Here is a 15,457-nt window from a genome sequence, read left to right on the forward strand (position 1 = left end):
CATTTAGGTTGTTGGCAGAGGTCATTGCCTTGTGACAGCAGAACTCCTAGGGGCAAGCTTCTTTAAATTCATCAGGAGAGCCTCTAGCCCACTGGCTAAGAGAGTCTTAGTCATGAGGATGACATCCCATCACCTTTGTTTTATTCGGTTGGTTGGACATATCATTAGTTCTGTTGTCACTTAAAGGGAGGGAACTTCTGTGTACTAGGAGACTGGAATTTATTGGAGGTCACCCTAAGGTTCTGTCCACCACAATGAACAAACAGTTTTATTTGTTTGTTTACTTAGATGTGTGAAGCAAAGAAGAGAACAAATGAAAACTTGGAGTTGCATTTACTGAGATAAAGAAGACCCAGGGAGGGGAGATCAAGAACTCAATTTTGGCTACAGCAACAAAAACAAAAAACTGAGCTGCCTGTTACACACCCACAGGTTGCTGTGTCCTTCTCTGGGGGATCTTCTTGACCCAGAGATCAAACCTGTTTCTCTTAGGTCTCCTGCATTGGCAGGCAGATTCTTCACCACTAGTGTCACCTGGGGTGTGTTCACGTGCACCCACAGGGAGGAATCAAATAGTTGCATGTATGATTTAGAATTAACGGAGAAGGTGAGAGATGTAGGACTCAATACCCACATTTAAAATAAGTGGTATTTAAAGTCAAGGAATGAGGTTGCTACGGAGTTGAGAGTAGACAGAAAACAGTTCTAGACCTGGAGGTCCCCAACATGAAAAAGCCAGAGAGTCTGTGGAGAAGCAGGAAAGAAGGGAGATGAGTGTCTGAGAGTATAGAGTCCTTGTAGTATCCTTTATAGGTTGATTTAATTCGTTTCAATCTCAGAAAGCCAAGTTTTTTTCTTTGATCTCTCAGTTTGGGGAGACACCTACCCACCCTGCTGGCTCTTTCTCTCTGAATGCACTGCTTTTTTGAATGCCCTTAGATGTCAGAGGTTAATGGAAACAAGTTGTGAGAGTTCAACAAACAGTTTGCATTCTTGCCCAAACAAGCCAACCTAATTCAACCTGAGAGTGTGCAACATGGTCAGTGGGAGGGTGGTACTGTTTTATTTTGGGACTGACCAAATAGAAAACAGGCTGCTCTGTGAAGCATGTAACCACCGGTGTCAGGTGACACAGATCAGGCACTACCTTAAAAGCAAAGGCTTCAAACTGTGACAAGAGAATGAGCCTTCCATTAATGTCCTAGAAGTGGATGAGACAGGCCTTTCTGTCTACACCTTCCGGCATTTATTTTCATGTACAGAAATCATTAAATGTATTAAAGTGTAAGACCTTTCCATGGGCATAATGAACTATGCTTTGTTCACCTAATCATATATTGGAGTTAAAGATATGTTTCAATACCATTTACTTTGGGTTAAAATCATTTCTGTTCTCACAGGACACAAAAAAAAAAATCATGAAATTCTAAGTGGTTAAAATAGAAAAAAAGACTCCACTTGGGCAAATTCAGTACTTTCTATGTAATTAACATTATAGATGATGTATAAATGCACATCTATAAATGTATAGATGTATACAATGTATAGATGTATAAATGTACATCTGCCATGTCATTAGCTGTGTATGTTGAAGCTATGTTACTCAATTCCTAGTGCTTGTTACACCTAAAACAAAACCCCAAATGTTCACTTAGGAAAAAATACCGTTTCGCCAATTTCCACTCAAGCATTTCTTAGGTGTCTTCATTGCCTGGCAAAGTGTGCACAGGTGACAAATTATTAAGGCTTTTAAAAAAATGTTCGTAGCACTGATTCAGAATTAATCATGTTTTCAAACAGTGGGCAAATAATTCTATCAGCTCTCTTGCACAAATTTGGTTACAGTCCTCATTTATCAAGTGAGGAAACAGAAGCAGAGTTCGACAACTTTCTTTGAAGGCAGGGGGAGCAAACGCTGCCCTTGGCAGTGAGGCGGGCTGGCTCCTGTAAGACCACACAACTGACATCCTGGTGGGGACCCATGGAGTCCGGAAGCAGGAGTTACCGCAGGGGAATGAAATGACTGCATTGCTTTTCACATGGGCCTGGAGGTCAAGTTAGTTTATTTGTTTTTAATTTAGTTGAAATTATAGGCTGGTTGAAAGATTCCTTTGACGGTGGGGGTCTTTTGAATGAGTCACATAAACTTTTGGTTTCTCTCTCACTTTCCTCCAACCCCTTGTCCCATTTGCAGGATTAAAAAAGCACTTGGGAGGTATACATTAATCTTGCTGGCGTTGTCAGGAGTGATCAGCGAGTTTTATTAAAAGCTCTGGGACTGCCTGAAAGACCTCCTTGTCTGAGTTTGAAATGAAAGGGACATGTTAAGATCTTGGGGCACGTTGTCAGGACCCCTCTCCCTGCCCCTTGGACTATGAGCTGACACTCCTGGAGGAAGCCAAGAAGCCCTCCTTTGTTGAAGGGATTTCCCTGGTGAACGGAAACGACTTGGCCCCTGTCGGCATGAGCTCTCTGAGCTGGGCTGGGCTTGGTGCCCTGCTCCTGCTGCTGCTGCTCCCAGACTGGGCCAGCCCCACCTTTGTCCGTGTTAACCAAGGGGTCAGGGTGATGAAGGGCAGTTCTGCCTTCCTGTCTCAAGATGACCTGAAGTTCACCATCCCCAAAGAGAAAGATGCCTGCAAAGTGGAAGTTGTGATGAATGAGCCAATAACCCAGAGGGTTGGGAAACTCACTCCACAGGTAGGTCATATCTGAGATTTGCTATTTAGTAGTGTGTATGAATCTGAGTGTGTGAGAATGTTAGGGAGGGAGGGGGGAGAGGAGAGAGAGAGAAAGATAAAAGGTCTTCCTTCAAGCTACCAGAGGTGAATGATGTTAAGTTCATATTTGAAATGGTGGAGCTGCAATTGGTGGGCATAATACTGTGTTGTTTTTTCTATGCAAGGTGAAACCTGTTAAAATTTTTTTGAGGTATAATTGACATACAACATTAGTTTCAGGTGTACTAGGTAATGATTTGATATTGGTCAAAACTATTTTTGAATGTTCTTGGCTGACTGTGAATTACAAAACCAACAGGAGTTACTCCTGTTTATGTTAATACCTATGGTGGAAGGCTGGTTCAAACTAATGGATGGATGGATTTTTAAATGAAAAATACATAAATTGACAAGTCTTTCCAATTTATCCTCTTTATTGAAGAGAATGTATGTAAAGCTTAGTAAGATCAGGGAATCAAATACCACTCATTTTAGGTACATCAGCGCTCTCTGAGAAATGTAGCGGGGAAACAGAGAGAGGAAAATGGGGACAGAGAGAGACAAAATGAAAACAGGGCCAGTCTTCCAAGGGTTGGAGTGGGCAGTCTCCTGTGTAGTGTGATATGGTCAGTCTTTATGGGGCTATTGCTGCCCCAGATTATCTCACCCTGGCCAGTCAAGGTGCCTTTGGATAAGATGTCAGGGTTCCAGGACAACTTTAGGACACCCTTGTGCTGCAGAATAGCAAAAATAAAATGTGAAGATATTTTCATCTATTACCATCACTCAAACAGTTCCTTGAGTAATGGAAGAGATCTGGAAAAGAGATATGAAGATACTTTAAATAGTCACTGTTCTTCAAAAATGTTCACATACATTTTTTTCCTTTTAATCATGGCCTTGGAGACCTTGTCATTTAAGGGTATTCTGTGCTCGATCCTTTTGTAGGGTAAAGAGTTATCCTCTAATTCACTGGGTTTAGGAAAGCCTGAATTATCAAATATTTGTTTAAAGTAAAAGTTTTTCTCTATACACAGTAGAATATTACTTCTGGTATTATTACTTCTTCTTACTGTGGTTTAACTTTCCTCTCAATGCAAACAGTTTTGATAATATTCAACACTGGATGTGACTACTTCTTCTGGCAAAATACATCATTTCTATTTGCTGAACTGTGAGCATCAATGCTCTTTCTGTCTATTTAGCTGAAAATAAAAAAATCCATCAGCTTATTCAAAAGTGATAGTAGATGTTGTAAAGAACTAAAGAGACAGAGATAGGGAACTTCCTTGGCAGCTCAGTGGTTACGACTTTGCTTCCAGTGCAGAGTGTGGGTTTGACTGATGAAAGAAATCAAAGATGACACAAATAGATGAAGAAATATATCATGTTCATGGTCAGAAGAATCAATATAGTGAGAATGAGTATACTACCCAAAGCAATCTATAGATTCACTGCAATCCCTGTCAAGCTACCAACAGTAGTTTTCAGAGAACTAGAACAAATAATTTCACAACTTGTATGGAAATACAAAAAACCTCAAATAGCCAAAGCAATCTTGAGAAAGAAGAATGGAACTGGAGGAATCAACCTGCCTGACTTTAAACTATACCACAAAGCTACAGTCATCAAGACAGTATGATACTGGCACAAAGACAGAAATATAGATCAATTGAACAAAATAGAAAGCCCAGAGATAAATCCACACACCTATGGATACCTTATCTTTGACAAAGGGAGGCAAGAATATACAGTGGAGAAAAGACAATCTCTTTAAGAAGTGGTGCTGGGAAAACTGGTCAACCACTTTCTAAAACTAGAACACTTTCTAACACCATACACAAAAATAAACTCAAAATGGATTAAAGATCTAAATGTAAGACCAGAAACTATAAAACTCCTAGAGGAAAACATAGGCAAAACACTCTCTGACATAAATCACAGTAGGATTCTCTTTGACCCACCTCCCAGAGTAATGGAAATAAAAGCAAAAAACAAATGGGACCTAATTAAATTTAAAAGCTTTTGCACAATGAAGGAAACTATAAGCAAGATGAAAAGACAGTCTTCAGAGTGGGAGAAAATAATAACAAACAAAGCAACAAAGAATTAATCTCAAATATATATGGGCAACTCCTGCAACTCAATTCCAGAAAAATAAATGACCCAATCAAAAAATGGCCAAAGAGCTAAACAGACATTTCTCCAAAGAAGACATACAGATGGCTAACAAACACACAAAAAGATGCTCAATATCACTCATTATCAGAGAAATGCAAATCAAAACCACATGAGGTACCATCTCATGCTGGTCAAAATGGCTGCCATCCAGAAGTCTACAAGCAACCAATGCTGGAGAGGGTGTGGAGAAAAGGGAACCCTCTTACACTGCTGATGGGAATGCAAACTAGTACAGCCACTATTGAGAACAGTGTGGAGATTCCTTAAAAACTGGAAATAGAACTGCCATACAACCCAGCAATCCCACTGCTGGGCATACACACTGAGGAAACCAGATCTGAAAGAGACACGTGCACCCCAATGTTCTTCACAGCACTGTTTATAATAGCCAGGACATGAAAGCAACCTAGATGCCCATCAGCAGATGAATGGATAAGGAAGCTGTGGTACATATACACCATGGAATATTACTCAGCCATTAAAAAGAATGCATTTGAATCAGTTCTAATGAGATGGATGAAACTGGAGCCTATTATACAGAGTGAAGTAAGCCAGAAAGAAAAATACCAATACAGTATACTAATGCATATATATGGAATTTAGAAAGATGGTAACAATAACCCTATATGTGAGACAGCAAAAGAGACACAGATGTAAAGAACAGTCTTTTGAACTCTGTGGGAGAAGGCAAGGGTGGGATGATTTGTGAGAATAGCATTGAAACATGTATATTATCATATATGAAATAGATTACCAGTCCAGGTTTGATGCATGAGACAGGGTGCTCAGGGCTGGTGCACTGGGATGACCCTGAGGGATGGGATAGGGAGGGAGGTGGGAGGGGGGTTCAGGATGGGGAACACATGTACATCCATGGCTGATTCATGTCAATGTATGGCAAAAAACCACTACAATATTGTAAAGTAATCAGCCCCCAATTAAAATAACAAAAAAAAAGAAATATGAGTTTGATTTCCAGTCAGTGAGCTAAGATCCCACATCCCACATGCCTCATGCCCAAAAAACTAAAACATAAAAAGCAGAAGCAATATTGCAACAAATTCAATAAAGACTTTAAAAATGGTCCACATTCCCCCCAAAAAATCTTATAAAAAGAGACTGATAGCTCAAATTGACACCTCTAGATATTCCACTTACCTCCCTATGGTTATATCTGATTATGAAACACATCAGAATTCTATGAAGGGCTCTCGTGTTGGGAGTATTGCTTATGATATTGTAACTAAATGTCTCCTTCCAGTTTTCCATGAGCTTTTTCTTTTATCAATCAGTGATCTTCGGATGGGCATCTAAACAGTGTTAGTTTGTGCTAATGGCCCCAGGTCACACTTGTTTTCCCAAGTGTGTAGTAATTGCAATATTACCCCACTTTCTTCCAACATGTAACTTCTGCTGGAAGGTGTGTTTGATTGACGCCTGTAAGTTAGGGGAAAGGTAGAGGCCTGGGATGGCTCACGCCTCAAGCCCTTTTGCACTAAATGTGATAGAAGCATCAGTGGAGCCCTCACTACAGGCACTGAGGTCAAAAGTAAAACCTTGGGGTTTTGGGGAGCAGCAAAGTAGAACCCTAATCCTACATGACTGGGGTCCTTGATAGAGCGGGGACTCAGGGCTGTATGGAAAAAAGTGGATGCCTTATAAAGACTGAATTTGATAATGCTTCTAATCAATATATCAAATAAAAAGTTCAACATTTATTTAGAAGTAAAGTTGACTATTTTGTGAGGAAAGAAGAGAGGGAAAATTCCCCCTGTAGTGCAGAGATATTAAACTCTGGCCTCAAGCATGCAAAAACAATACCCTATTATTCTCCAGATTCTCCCTCCTTGGAAAAATACTGCGACTTAAACCTCTGGGGATATCCTGTCCCTCTCTCCATTACAAATAGCCTATGACTTCTAAACACATATAGCACTTTCTATGAGAATAATGAAAATGTCATCATTTTTAGTGATACTTTAATGGTCCTCATCACTTGGCCAGTTCTGAGGCCCTGGAGAGCATAAAGGGACCCATGTGACCAGATGTAAGCAGAACACTTATTTGGTCATAAGAATCAAGGATTGTAGGAGATCTCTAAGTCACCTCCTTTTCAAACTTTCTCTGATCTTAGGGCAAAAATCCATTACTAGAAAGACGATGTGGAACAAAAACAATGTACCTGTCTGGTTTAGGAAAGTCAGCATTGCAAGTCAAAGGAACATGGCTCCAAACATCCACAGAGGGTCCCCTAGTGTACTGTGGCTCATTAAAGGATCATGCTTTAGTGTATGCATACCCAGAGGTAACTCTGACATCTCAAACGAATTTTTCTCATCTAAGAATCCACCTGCCTATGTAGGATTCAAGACTCAAGAGATGTATGTTCGATCCTTGGATCAGCAAGATTCCCTGGAGTAGGAAATGGCAACCCACTCCAGTATGCTTAACTTGGAAAATTCCATGGACAGAGGAGCCTAGTGCGCTACAGTCCATGGAGTCACAAAGACTCAGACACGATTGAACATGCACACATGAAGTAAATATATTTATTTTCTTAAAATGTGGAATTTCATTACCTTCTGGACAAATATTAGAGCTTTGTACTACCAAGAAATCTGTATATCTGGAAAAACTTTGTTTTACAGATCACCAGGTGATCTTCCTATTTTCTTACTGTGATAATTTCAACAAAACCAAGATTCCTAAGTGAAAAGTGCTTTTTTGAGGAATATGTGCCTGTTTTTAATACAGGCAGATGCAGTTCTCCCTAGGGATTTATGTCTTATGGAGTTTTTGGAATTAAGCATAACCATGTGCATGCATGAATACAAGTGCACGCACACACAAACACACAGTGTAAGCATTACTCTTCAATAGAGTTTACTAGGAAGGTGAAAGCAAGCTTATGTGAGCCCATTCCTAGTGAGATGACTGTATTAACAACACCCTGCTGTGTAATGAACAGTTTCATGTGATTTGCACAGAAAATGTTTTGTTTAACATCTGTTCAATTAGTGTTTTCATTTCATTACTGAAGTTTGTCTTAGGACCAACAGGTTCATTTTCCTATTGGATATTTGGAAATGGATGCGCTTGGTGCACACCAGTACCTTCTGTCTAGAGAACCCTCTTGACATAGTCAATTAGAGAAGGTAGATGGCGATATGTTTTCCTCATGTTTTAGGACAAGACTTACCCCCACACAGCATTGCTCACACCTGTCCCAAAGCAAGAAATTTCCTGGGTGGAAAAGCACCACGGTTTAGAGCTGAGCTTGCTCTTTTGAATAGGAAATATAGCGGTAAGAAAATATCTCTCGTTTGAACCAGTTTACTGTCATTAAAGTGAGTAATGAGTTAGGAATGTGTGACAATTTAATTATAAATTGTAATTGAAAAGCAGTTGGAGTGGAAAAAAACAAAGCTAGACAGTAATTAGAAAAGGATTTAGCTCTCCTTTGTTTTGCTTAGTAAATTTATGGACAATTATGGTTGTCGCCTTTTATAAAAGGAAAACATATTACGAAACATAAAACAGATGTTTCTTTTAACAAAGCAGATTGTCTCTTTATTACCATGACTATTTGTCAATGATATGGGGAAGGTCTTTCCTTTATCTCCTTCCTTGTTGTCAATTAAAAAGAGGAAGCGAAGATGTGTGTAGAACAGGAATACAAATAAATGATCTCTTCTTCTACAGACGTCTTTGCTCCCTCTTTCTGACAGTAAGGAAGGAGATAAAGAAGACCTTCTGACTAGAGTAGAGTCAGAAAGAATTATGTTTTCTGTAAATGTGTGAGGCTGTACTTAGATACATGCTAAGAAGCATGAATTTAGCAGTGATGACATGTAAATACCTCGAGAGTATTTCTTAGTACTCTACCAGGTCAGATTGTACAGAATGGTGTGACTGGAAGAGAAAATTCTTTTAAAAAATATGACCCCAGAATATAACAATTAGAAATATCCTTAATAGTTCTGAGTTAGGTGGTACAGTTAATTATAATTCTGCTTGAAGAGAGAAAATTGCCTTGATGTTGCTGTTTGTCTCATAAGTCATTTCTGTTATTACATAACTATTAAACACAGTCTTTTGCAAATAAATGAGAAACTACTGTTGGTCTTGTTTGCCTTTGATCAAACACAATAGTGTCCATAGTAAGCAGCTTCATCTTTAAATATAAAAACATTATTTGGAAAGGAAAGCAATAAAAGGAGAAGAAAAAATACACACAGAGCTAATATAGCATGTTGGTATGTGGGGGTAAGACATATCTTTTCCTGTGTACATACAGGTATGCCTCCTTAATTGCTGTAAACCCCTGAAAGGTGTTGGCAAATAATGTTTTGAAAAATGGGACCATTTTTTAAATATACTATAAAAAGATAATTATTTAGAGATCATCACTGCTTAATTTATCTGCTTCATCTGCTTGGACTTTCATAAGTTAGATAGTCTCAAAACAGGCAACAGCTATATAAGCAGGATGGTCATGGACATGGCAGAGAAGGCAATGGCAACCCACTCCAGTACTCTTGCCTGGAAAATCCCATGAACGGAGGAGCCTGGTAGGCTGCAGGCCATGGGGTCACTAAGAGTCGGGCTCGACTGAGTGATTTCACTTTCGCTTTTCACTTTCATGCGTTGGAGAAGGAAATGGCAACCCACTCCAGCGTTCTTGCCTGGAGAACCCCAGGCAAGGTGGGGGAGACTGGTGGGCTGCCGTCTGTGGGGTTGCACAGGGTCGGACACGACTGAAGCGACTTAACAGCAGCAGCAGCATGGACATGGGGCTGGGTAGAGGTGCTGGTGGTTAAAACACACACACACAGGGAATTCTCGGGTGGTCTAGTGGTTAGGACTCTGCTTCCACTGCTAGGGGTAGAGGTTCTATCCCTGTTCAAGGAATTAAGATCCTACACAACTAAACATACATACACATACATAATGCTAAGAGAACATAATTTCTCCAGGCCATACTTTACTGCTGGAAAAACTAAAAAGTGTACCAATGATTTTCACATATGTATCCCTTTCTTCTCATGAACTAGGTCTTTGACTGCCATTTCCTTCCCAATGAAGTAAAATATACTCATAACGGTTGCCCAATTCTTGATGAAGACACAGTGAAGCTTAGACTTTACAGGTAAATGGCACAGGAGCATTCTTCATTCTTTGTCAGATAACCATTCTGTGTGATTCTGTTTCTTTGGTTAAGTATTGCTATGGTGGGAGTTATTAGATTTCAAACAAGTAAGTAAGTAGTATTAGGAACTGGAGACCTGAATGGATGAGGCAAGAATTGTAGCAACCTTTCAGTTACTTTTTTTTATATCCTCTTCCTTGGGGCTTTTCTATGGCAAATTATTAGCTTTCTCCTGTTTCCCTTTATAGTTCTTGTACAGGTATCTCTGGTCATTCAATTCTCCATTTATGATTAAAAACGGAGGTTACAAACTACAAATTTTTAATGAGAATTAGGAAGAAAATATATTCCAAAAGTGAATAAAATTCTTCATTTTGATTATCAACTGCTTGGTTTTAAGAAGGGCAATATCTTCTATTTTTAAACATGTTTTAAAAAGGTTTACAATGATCAATTATGCAGTTAGACAAAGTGACCATATGACCCAGCAGTTCTACTCCTAGATACATATATGTACAAGAGAAATTAAAACGTATCTTCATACAAAAATTTATGCAAATGTTCACTGCAGCATTTTTTGTACATGTCAAAAAGTTGAAATAATCAGTCTGATGAATGAGTAAACAAGATGTGGTATATTTATACAATGGAATATTATTCAGCCACAAAAGGGGTGAAGTACTGTTACATGCTATAACACAGCTGAGCCTTGAAAGAAGTCAGACATAAAAGGTTACACATTGTTTAATTTTACTTATATGATATGTCCAGAAAAGGCAAATTCAGAAAGGCAGAAAGTAGATTGCAGTTGCCAACTTTTGGGGGTGGGGTGAAGGGGGAGTGATTGCTCATGGGTGTAGATTTTTATGGGGGGAGGTGATAAAAGTGTTCTGGAATTAGAAAGCAGGATGGTTGCATAGCCTTCTGAAAATACTAGAAACACTGAGTTGTAAACTTTAAAAAGGTATATTTTAGGATTATGTGAATTATCTCTAAATAAAAAGTTAATTTAAAAATTAAGCTCATGGTTATGTTATTGCTCACTTCATAGAAGCAACTGAAAATTCAGAGTAGGTAGAGTAGGCCTTATATAGTTTTTTACTTGGTTTTTGTCACTTTTAAGATATTTGACTAAAATACAACAGCATGAATTTCCCTTAAATACCAGAGGAATACTAGTCTAGGGTTTTGTAGCAGACAGTGAATTATCCTGATCACCTATTATAGGTCAGGCTCGTGCTAGGTAGGCGTAGGAAACAAAAGCATGAGGATAAATGGGCTGGTTTTCATGGCCTGATGCAAAAGATGGCTAGATAATTGTGATGCAGAATGACAATCCAGAAGAGAGGCATGAAGCAAATGCCCTGCTCTGAAAATGAGATGGCACCCAAGGATTCCTTGGGAACTAGGAAATCAGCATACAGGGCTGTTTGATCTTCCTAAGACTTTAAAGGTAACAAACTAATTAGCTTCAGAGAGCTTGCTGATGAATTCTGGCTGTTCCCATTTCTTTGAGTTTCTAAAGGATGAGGCGGGTGGAGCAACACACTTGAAGTGCAGGGTTAGAGGATCTGTCAATCTTCTTGGTCTTGAGGATTTAAAGTCGAACATTCAGAGGAGGTGGAGGCAGAAAAGCAGACAGCATGTTTTTTACACTCTTATTTCATCTGTAGCCCTTTTGGTAAGCTACTTGACCTTTCTAAGTCTCAGTTTCCTCATCTGTAAAATGGAGTCAACAACACTGCCATTGATTCCTGTGAAGACTGAATGATAAACTCTTTGTAAGGAGTCTAGCATGTGCCTGGGCCATTATGAAAGCACATCAATGGAGAGTCTGATGCATGACCATCACTTTAATTTTCTCCCTTCAAAAAAGAATGACAGCCCATCAGTTTACTGTATGATTCAGGCAACTTCAAGCAGGACTCTGTAACAACCTAGAGGGGTGAGATGGGGATGAAGGTGGGAGGGATGTTCAAGAGGGAAGGGATCTAGGTATACCTATGGCTGATTCGTGCGGATGTTTGGCAGAAACTAACATAGTACTGTAAAGCAATTATCCTTCAATTAAAAATAAATAAATTTAATTAAAAAAAGGATGACAAATCCATCCCTGTTAAGTTCTGCAAATATCCAGAGAATGTAGCTCTTAAGGGAATGAAGGGATTGGAGGTTACAGTCACTGATCACCCTTTACATGCCACCCACTGAGCTGAGCTTCCCCAGCTAGACTGCAAATAACTCCTCTTGTAGTGGCATTTGTGAAAAGCGAAAAGGTCATGATGCTTCAGAAACCCCTCACCCCTTCACTCCTGAATTAAAAGTCAGTGCATAAACTAGATATGCAGGATACTCTTAAATTGCACACATGCTCAAGATGAGACTCTGAGCTCAGAGCAGTCATTAAATACCCGTATTGATGATAGATTTGAGAGAAGGTGTTAAAAGGAGGGTCATTGGAAAGGGAAGTATCATAAAAAGGAGTTGACACCAATTTAAGGAGAAGGGAAAAGGACGGGGAGGTGGGGTGTAGAGTATAAAGTAAAATCCAAGCTCTACCTGATTCACAGATTGTGTGAAAGACAATCTTTAAGCTTCAAGTCAACTTAGTGCACAAGTATCAGAAGAACCTGAGCACCAATAATGTTGCCTTTGCTCTGTTCTGCCCTCAGGTTTACTGAGACAGACACCTTCACAGAAACCTTTATCCTGCGGGTCTACCTCCTGGAACCAGACTGTAACATCATCCGCATGAGTGATAATGCACTGGAGGTGTCTGAGTTCTATGGCCTGTCCCGAGTCATTGATAAGAACCTGCTCAGATTTGATTACGAGAGGATGGCCAGCCTGGAATGCACAGTCAGACTGGATCCTGTGGGAACTCAGCTGCCAGCCCATGGCCAGCTGGTTCTGGTGGAGCCCCAGCTGGAAGAACCTCGTGGAGATCAGCCACATAGTTTCTTTCCTGAGTCTCGTATGATATGATTTAATACTTATCTGGATGTTACTAAATCTGCCAGATCTTAAATGGTCATCTTCCACCGTGACAAAGAGTTTTACTTAATAGAATTTGTAGCTGGTTGAAAATGTAGGCTAGTGGCTAAGAGTGCAGACTTTGGAAACAGAAAAACTTGGACTTGAAAACTGCCTCTGCTATTTATTTCCTGTGTGATGTTAGGTCAGTTTCTTAACCTAAGTCTCTGAAAAAACGGCAAGGATAGTGGCTGTTTCATAGGGTTGTATAAAGGTGACAGTGAATGAGATCACACACACACAAAGCAATTAACACAGTGTCTGGCTCCTAGCAAGTGCTCAGTAACTGTCAGCTCTTATTATTAATAGTAAGTGGCAATAGCAGTGATAGCCAGAGTAACTGGGGAATTTATTAGGTGTTATTAGACTTGAAGCAGGTTTGGGGTAAAGCTGGTAGGCAGGAGATATGGTTTAAATCAGGAAGAGTTGATGGATAATGTTCCTCTTGTTATTCATTTAGTTATCACATTTTGGGCACCTCCTAGACACATAATAGTGCTCTAGGCACTGTGGAAAGATGAAGAAACATAAGGGAAAATCATGGTCGTAGTCATACCTGGAATTTGGACAGCAAGTTATAACTAAAGACATGTTTGCACATATGTCATCTCATTGTCTTCGCAGCCTTCTGGGTAAGAATAGAATACCCAGTTTTTACATCTGAGAAGTGTGCAAAAGGCCACTAACATAAGTGGCCTGTGCATATCATAGACTGTGCAAGAGTGAAAAATACAGTTGGCAGAGACAAAAGGCTATGTACTGGAGAGATGACTGCAGTTTTTAGTGGAGGAGATTAGGTTGGTTCAGGTGGTCAATGAATATTTGAAGAAAGCTTTAGTAAAAAGACTAAGTGGACCTGGAAAATATGCAGAATTCAGATGTGTTTAAGTGGGGAGTGAATTTCAGTGAATAGAATATTCTAGCAGAGATTGCGTGGTGGTGTTATAGAACTGGATGCTGTAAATACAGACAAGAGCAGGATTGTAGAAGGCCTATAGTGAGCCTATTTGTCAGAGACGGCCCACCACCAGAAAATGCATTTTATGTTTTTTCTCTCAGGCCCTTTTGGTGGGTAAGGACCTTGTTAGATAATCGGTCGATTGTTTTTACAGTAAGGAAATGGCAGGTTTTCAGAATAATGACCACCCACTCAGTGATCAATTAGTGGGTACACATGAGTGTTCTTTGGTCAGTGAGAGGGAATAAGTGTCCGTGGGAGGGAGGATGGGTTTTTAAAGATAATCACTAAGGTACAAGTGCCTCTCTTAATTCCCTGCTATACATTCTAGAATTGGGAACAGAGCTGAAGTGTCCAGGTGGTGGGTGTACGCTGGGACTGAAGAAAGTCGGAAGTCTCAAAGTGAGCTGTGAGGAGTTCCTGCTGATGGGGCTTCGATACCAGCACCTGACTTCCCCTTCTCCCAACATTGATTACATCTCCATCCAACTGGACCTCACAGATAGCAGGAGTAAAATCACATACAAGGTAGAGTCTATGGGCTTATGTGTCTGGGTCCCCAGCTAAGAGCTGGCTCCCTGGGGGCACTTGTGCTGGCTCCCGTGTCGGTGAGGGTTCCTGTATGCTTGTGGGTGGACCAGCCTAATGACTCACTGTAACTGCAGGCTTATTCTGCCAGTGAGTGCTTAAAACAGGATTGATTTTGCACATAATATCCATGTGTAATTTCCCTTTTCTGGCAATCTTGTAGCTCTACCATTGCAACTTAGAAAGGACCAGAATCTGGTTACATGCTAACCTTTCTCTCCCTTGCCCTTCAATATTCTTCAACTTCTCATTTTTGCTTTTTAACTCTTACTCTTTGATGTTTCATTTACCCCTTTATTAGACCCTCTGTTGGAGGAAATCAAAGGATCCACACACCCATTCAGCAAGGCCATTGGAAACTGGGAGAGAGGGGGTCCTCATCTCACTGTTAGGGCTATAGCAGGGCCATCTCCATCTGCCAGTCTCTTTCAAATTCTCCTTCCCTTTCTTCCTCTTGATCTCTTCTTATTGAAATATGACAGAAAGTGAAGTCAATCTAAATGAAAGATTGGCATGCTTCTCTACTATCTCATGTACTCTTGTAATGTGTCTATTTGGGAAGCTGGAGTGACTATGAACCTGCTGAAACAGTTCAGATTTTGTGCTGATTTAAGATGATCTGAGATGACATTTGTGAAAGACCTCCATCTTTCAGTCTTGCTTCTTGGTACCCTTTCTCCTAAGAGACCCAGTTGAATGTTGAACATTATTATCACAGGAGTTAAGAAAACAAAGAATGATAAAGAAATGATTAAATAGGGTTGTAGCATTTTATAATTGAGAACTGGAAAAATTGCGAGGTGGTCTGGTCAAATTGATCAGGTAAAT

At 39.9% G+C, this 15,457-nt stretch overlaps 1 protein-coding gene across 1 annotated transcript in view; it reads left to right on the forward strand.

Moving 5' to 3' along the window:
* Positions 1-2,453: 2,453 nt before the first annotated feature.
* Positions 2,454-15,457, forward strand: part of FREM1 (FRAS1 related extracellular matrix 1) — a 145,735-nt gene continuing 132,731 nt past the window's right edge. The window contains exons 1-4 of the mRNA XM_065908057.1: positions 2,454-2,700; positions 9,956-10,050; positions 12,723-13,024; positions 14,373-14,569. Coding sequence (XP_065764129.1) covers positions 2,464-2,700; positions 9,956-10,050; positions 12,723-13,024; positions 14,373-14,569 — 831 coding nt within the window. The 5' untranslated portion in view covers positions 2,454-2,463. The remainder of the gene's footprint in view (positions 2,701-9,955; positions 10,051-12,722; positions 13,025-14,372; positions 14,570-15,457) is intronic.

The sequence above is a fragment of the Muntiacus reevesi genome, chromosome 17 (genome assembly GCF_963930625.1).
Source record: "Muntiacus reevesi chromosome 17, mMunRee1.1, whole genome shotgun sequence".
Taxonomy (NCBI): Eukaryota; Metazoa; Chordata; class Mammalia; order Artiodactyla; family Cervidae; genus Muntiacus; species Muntiacus reevesi.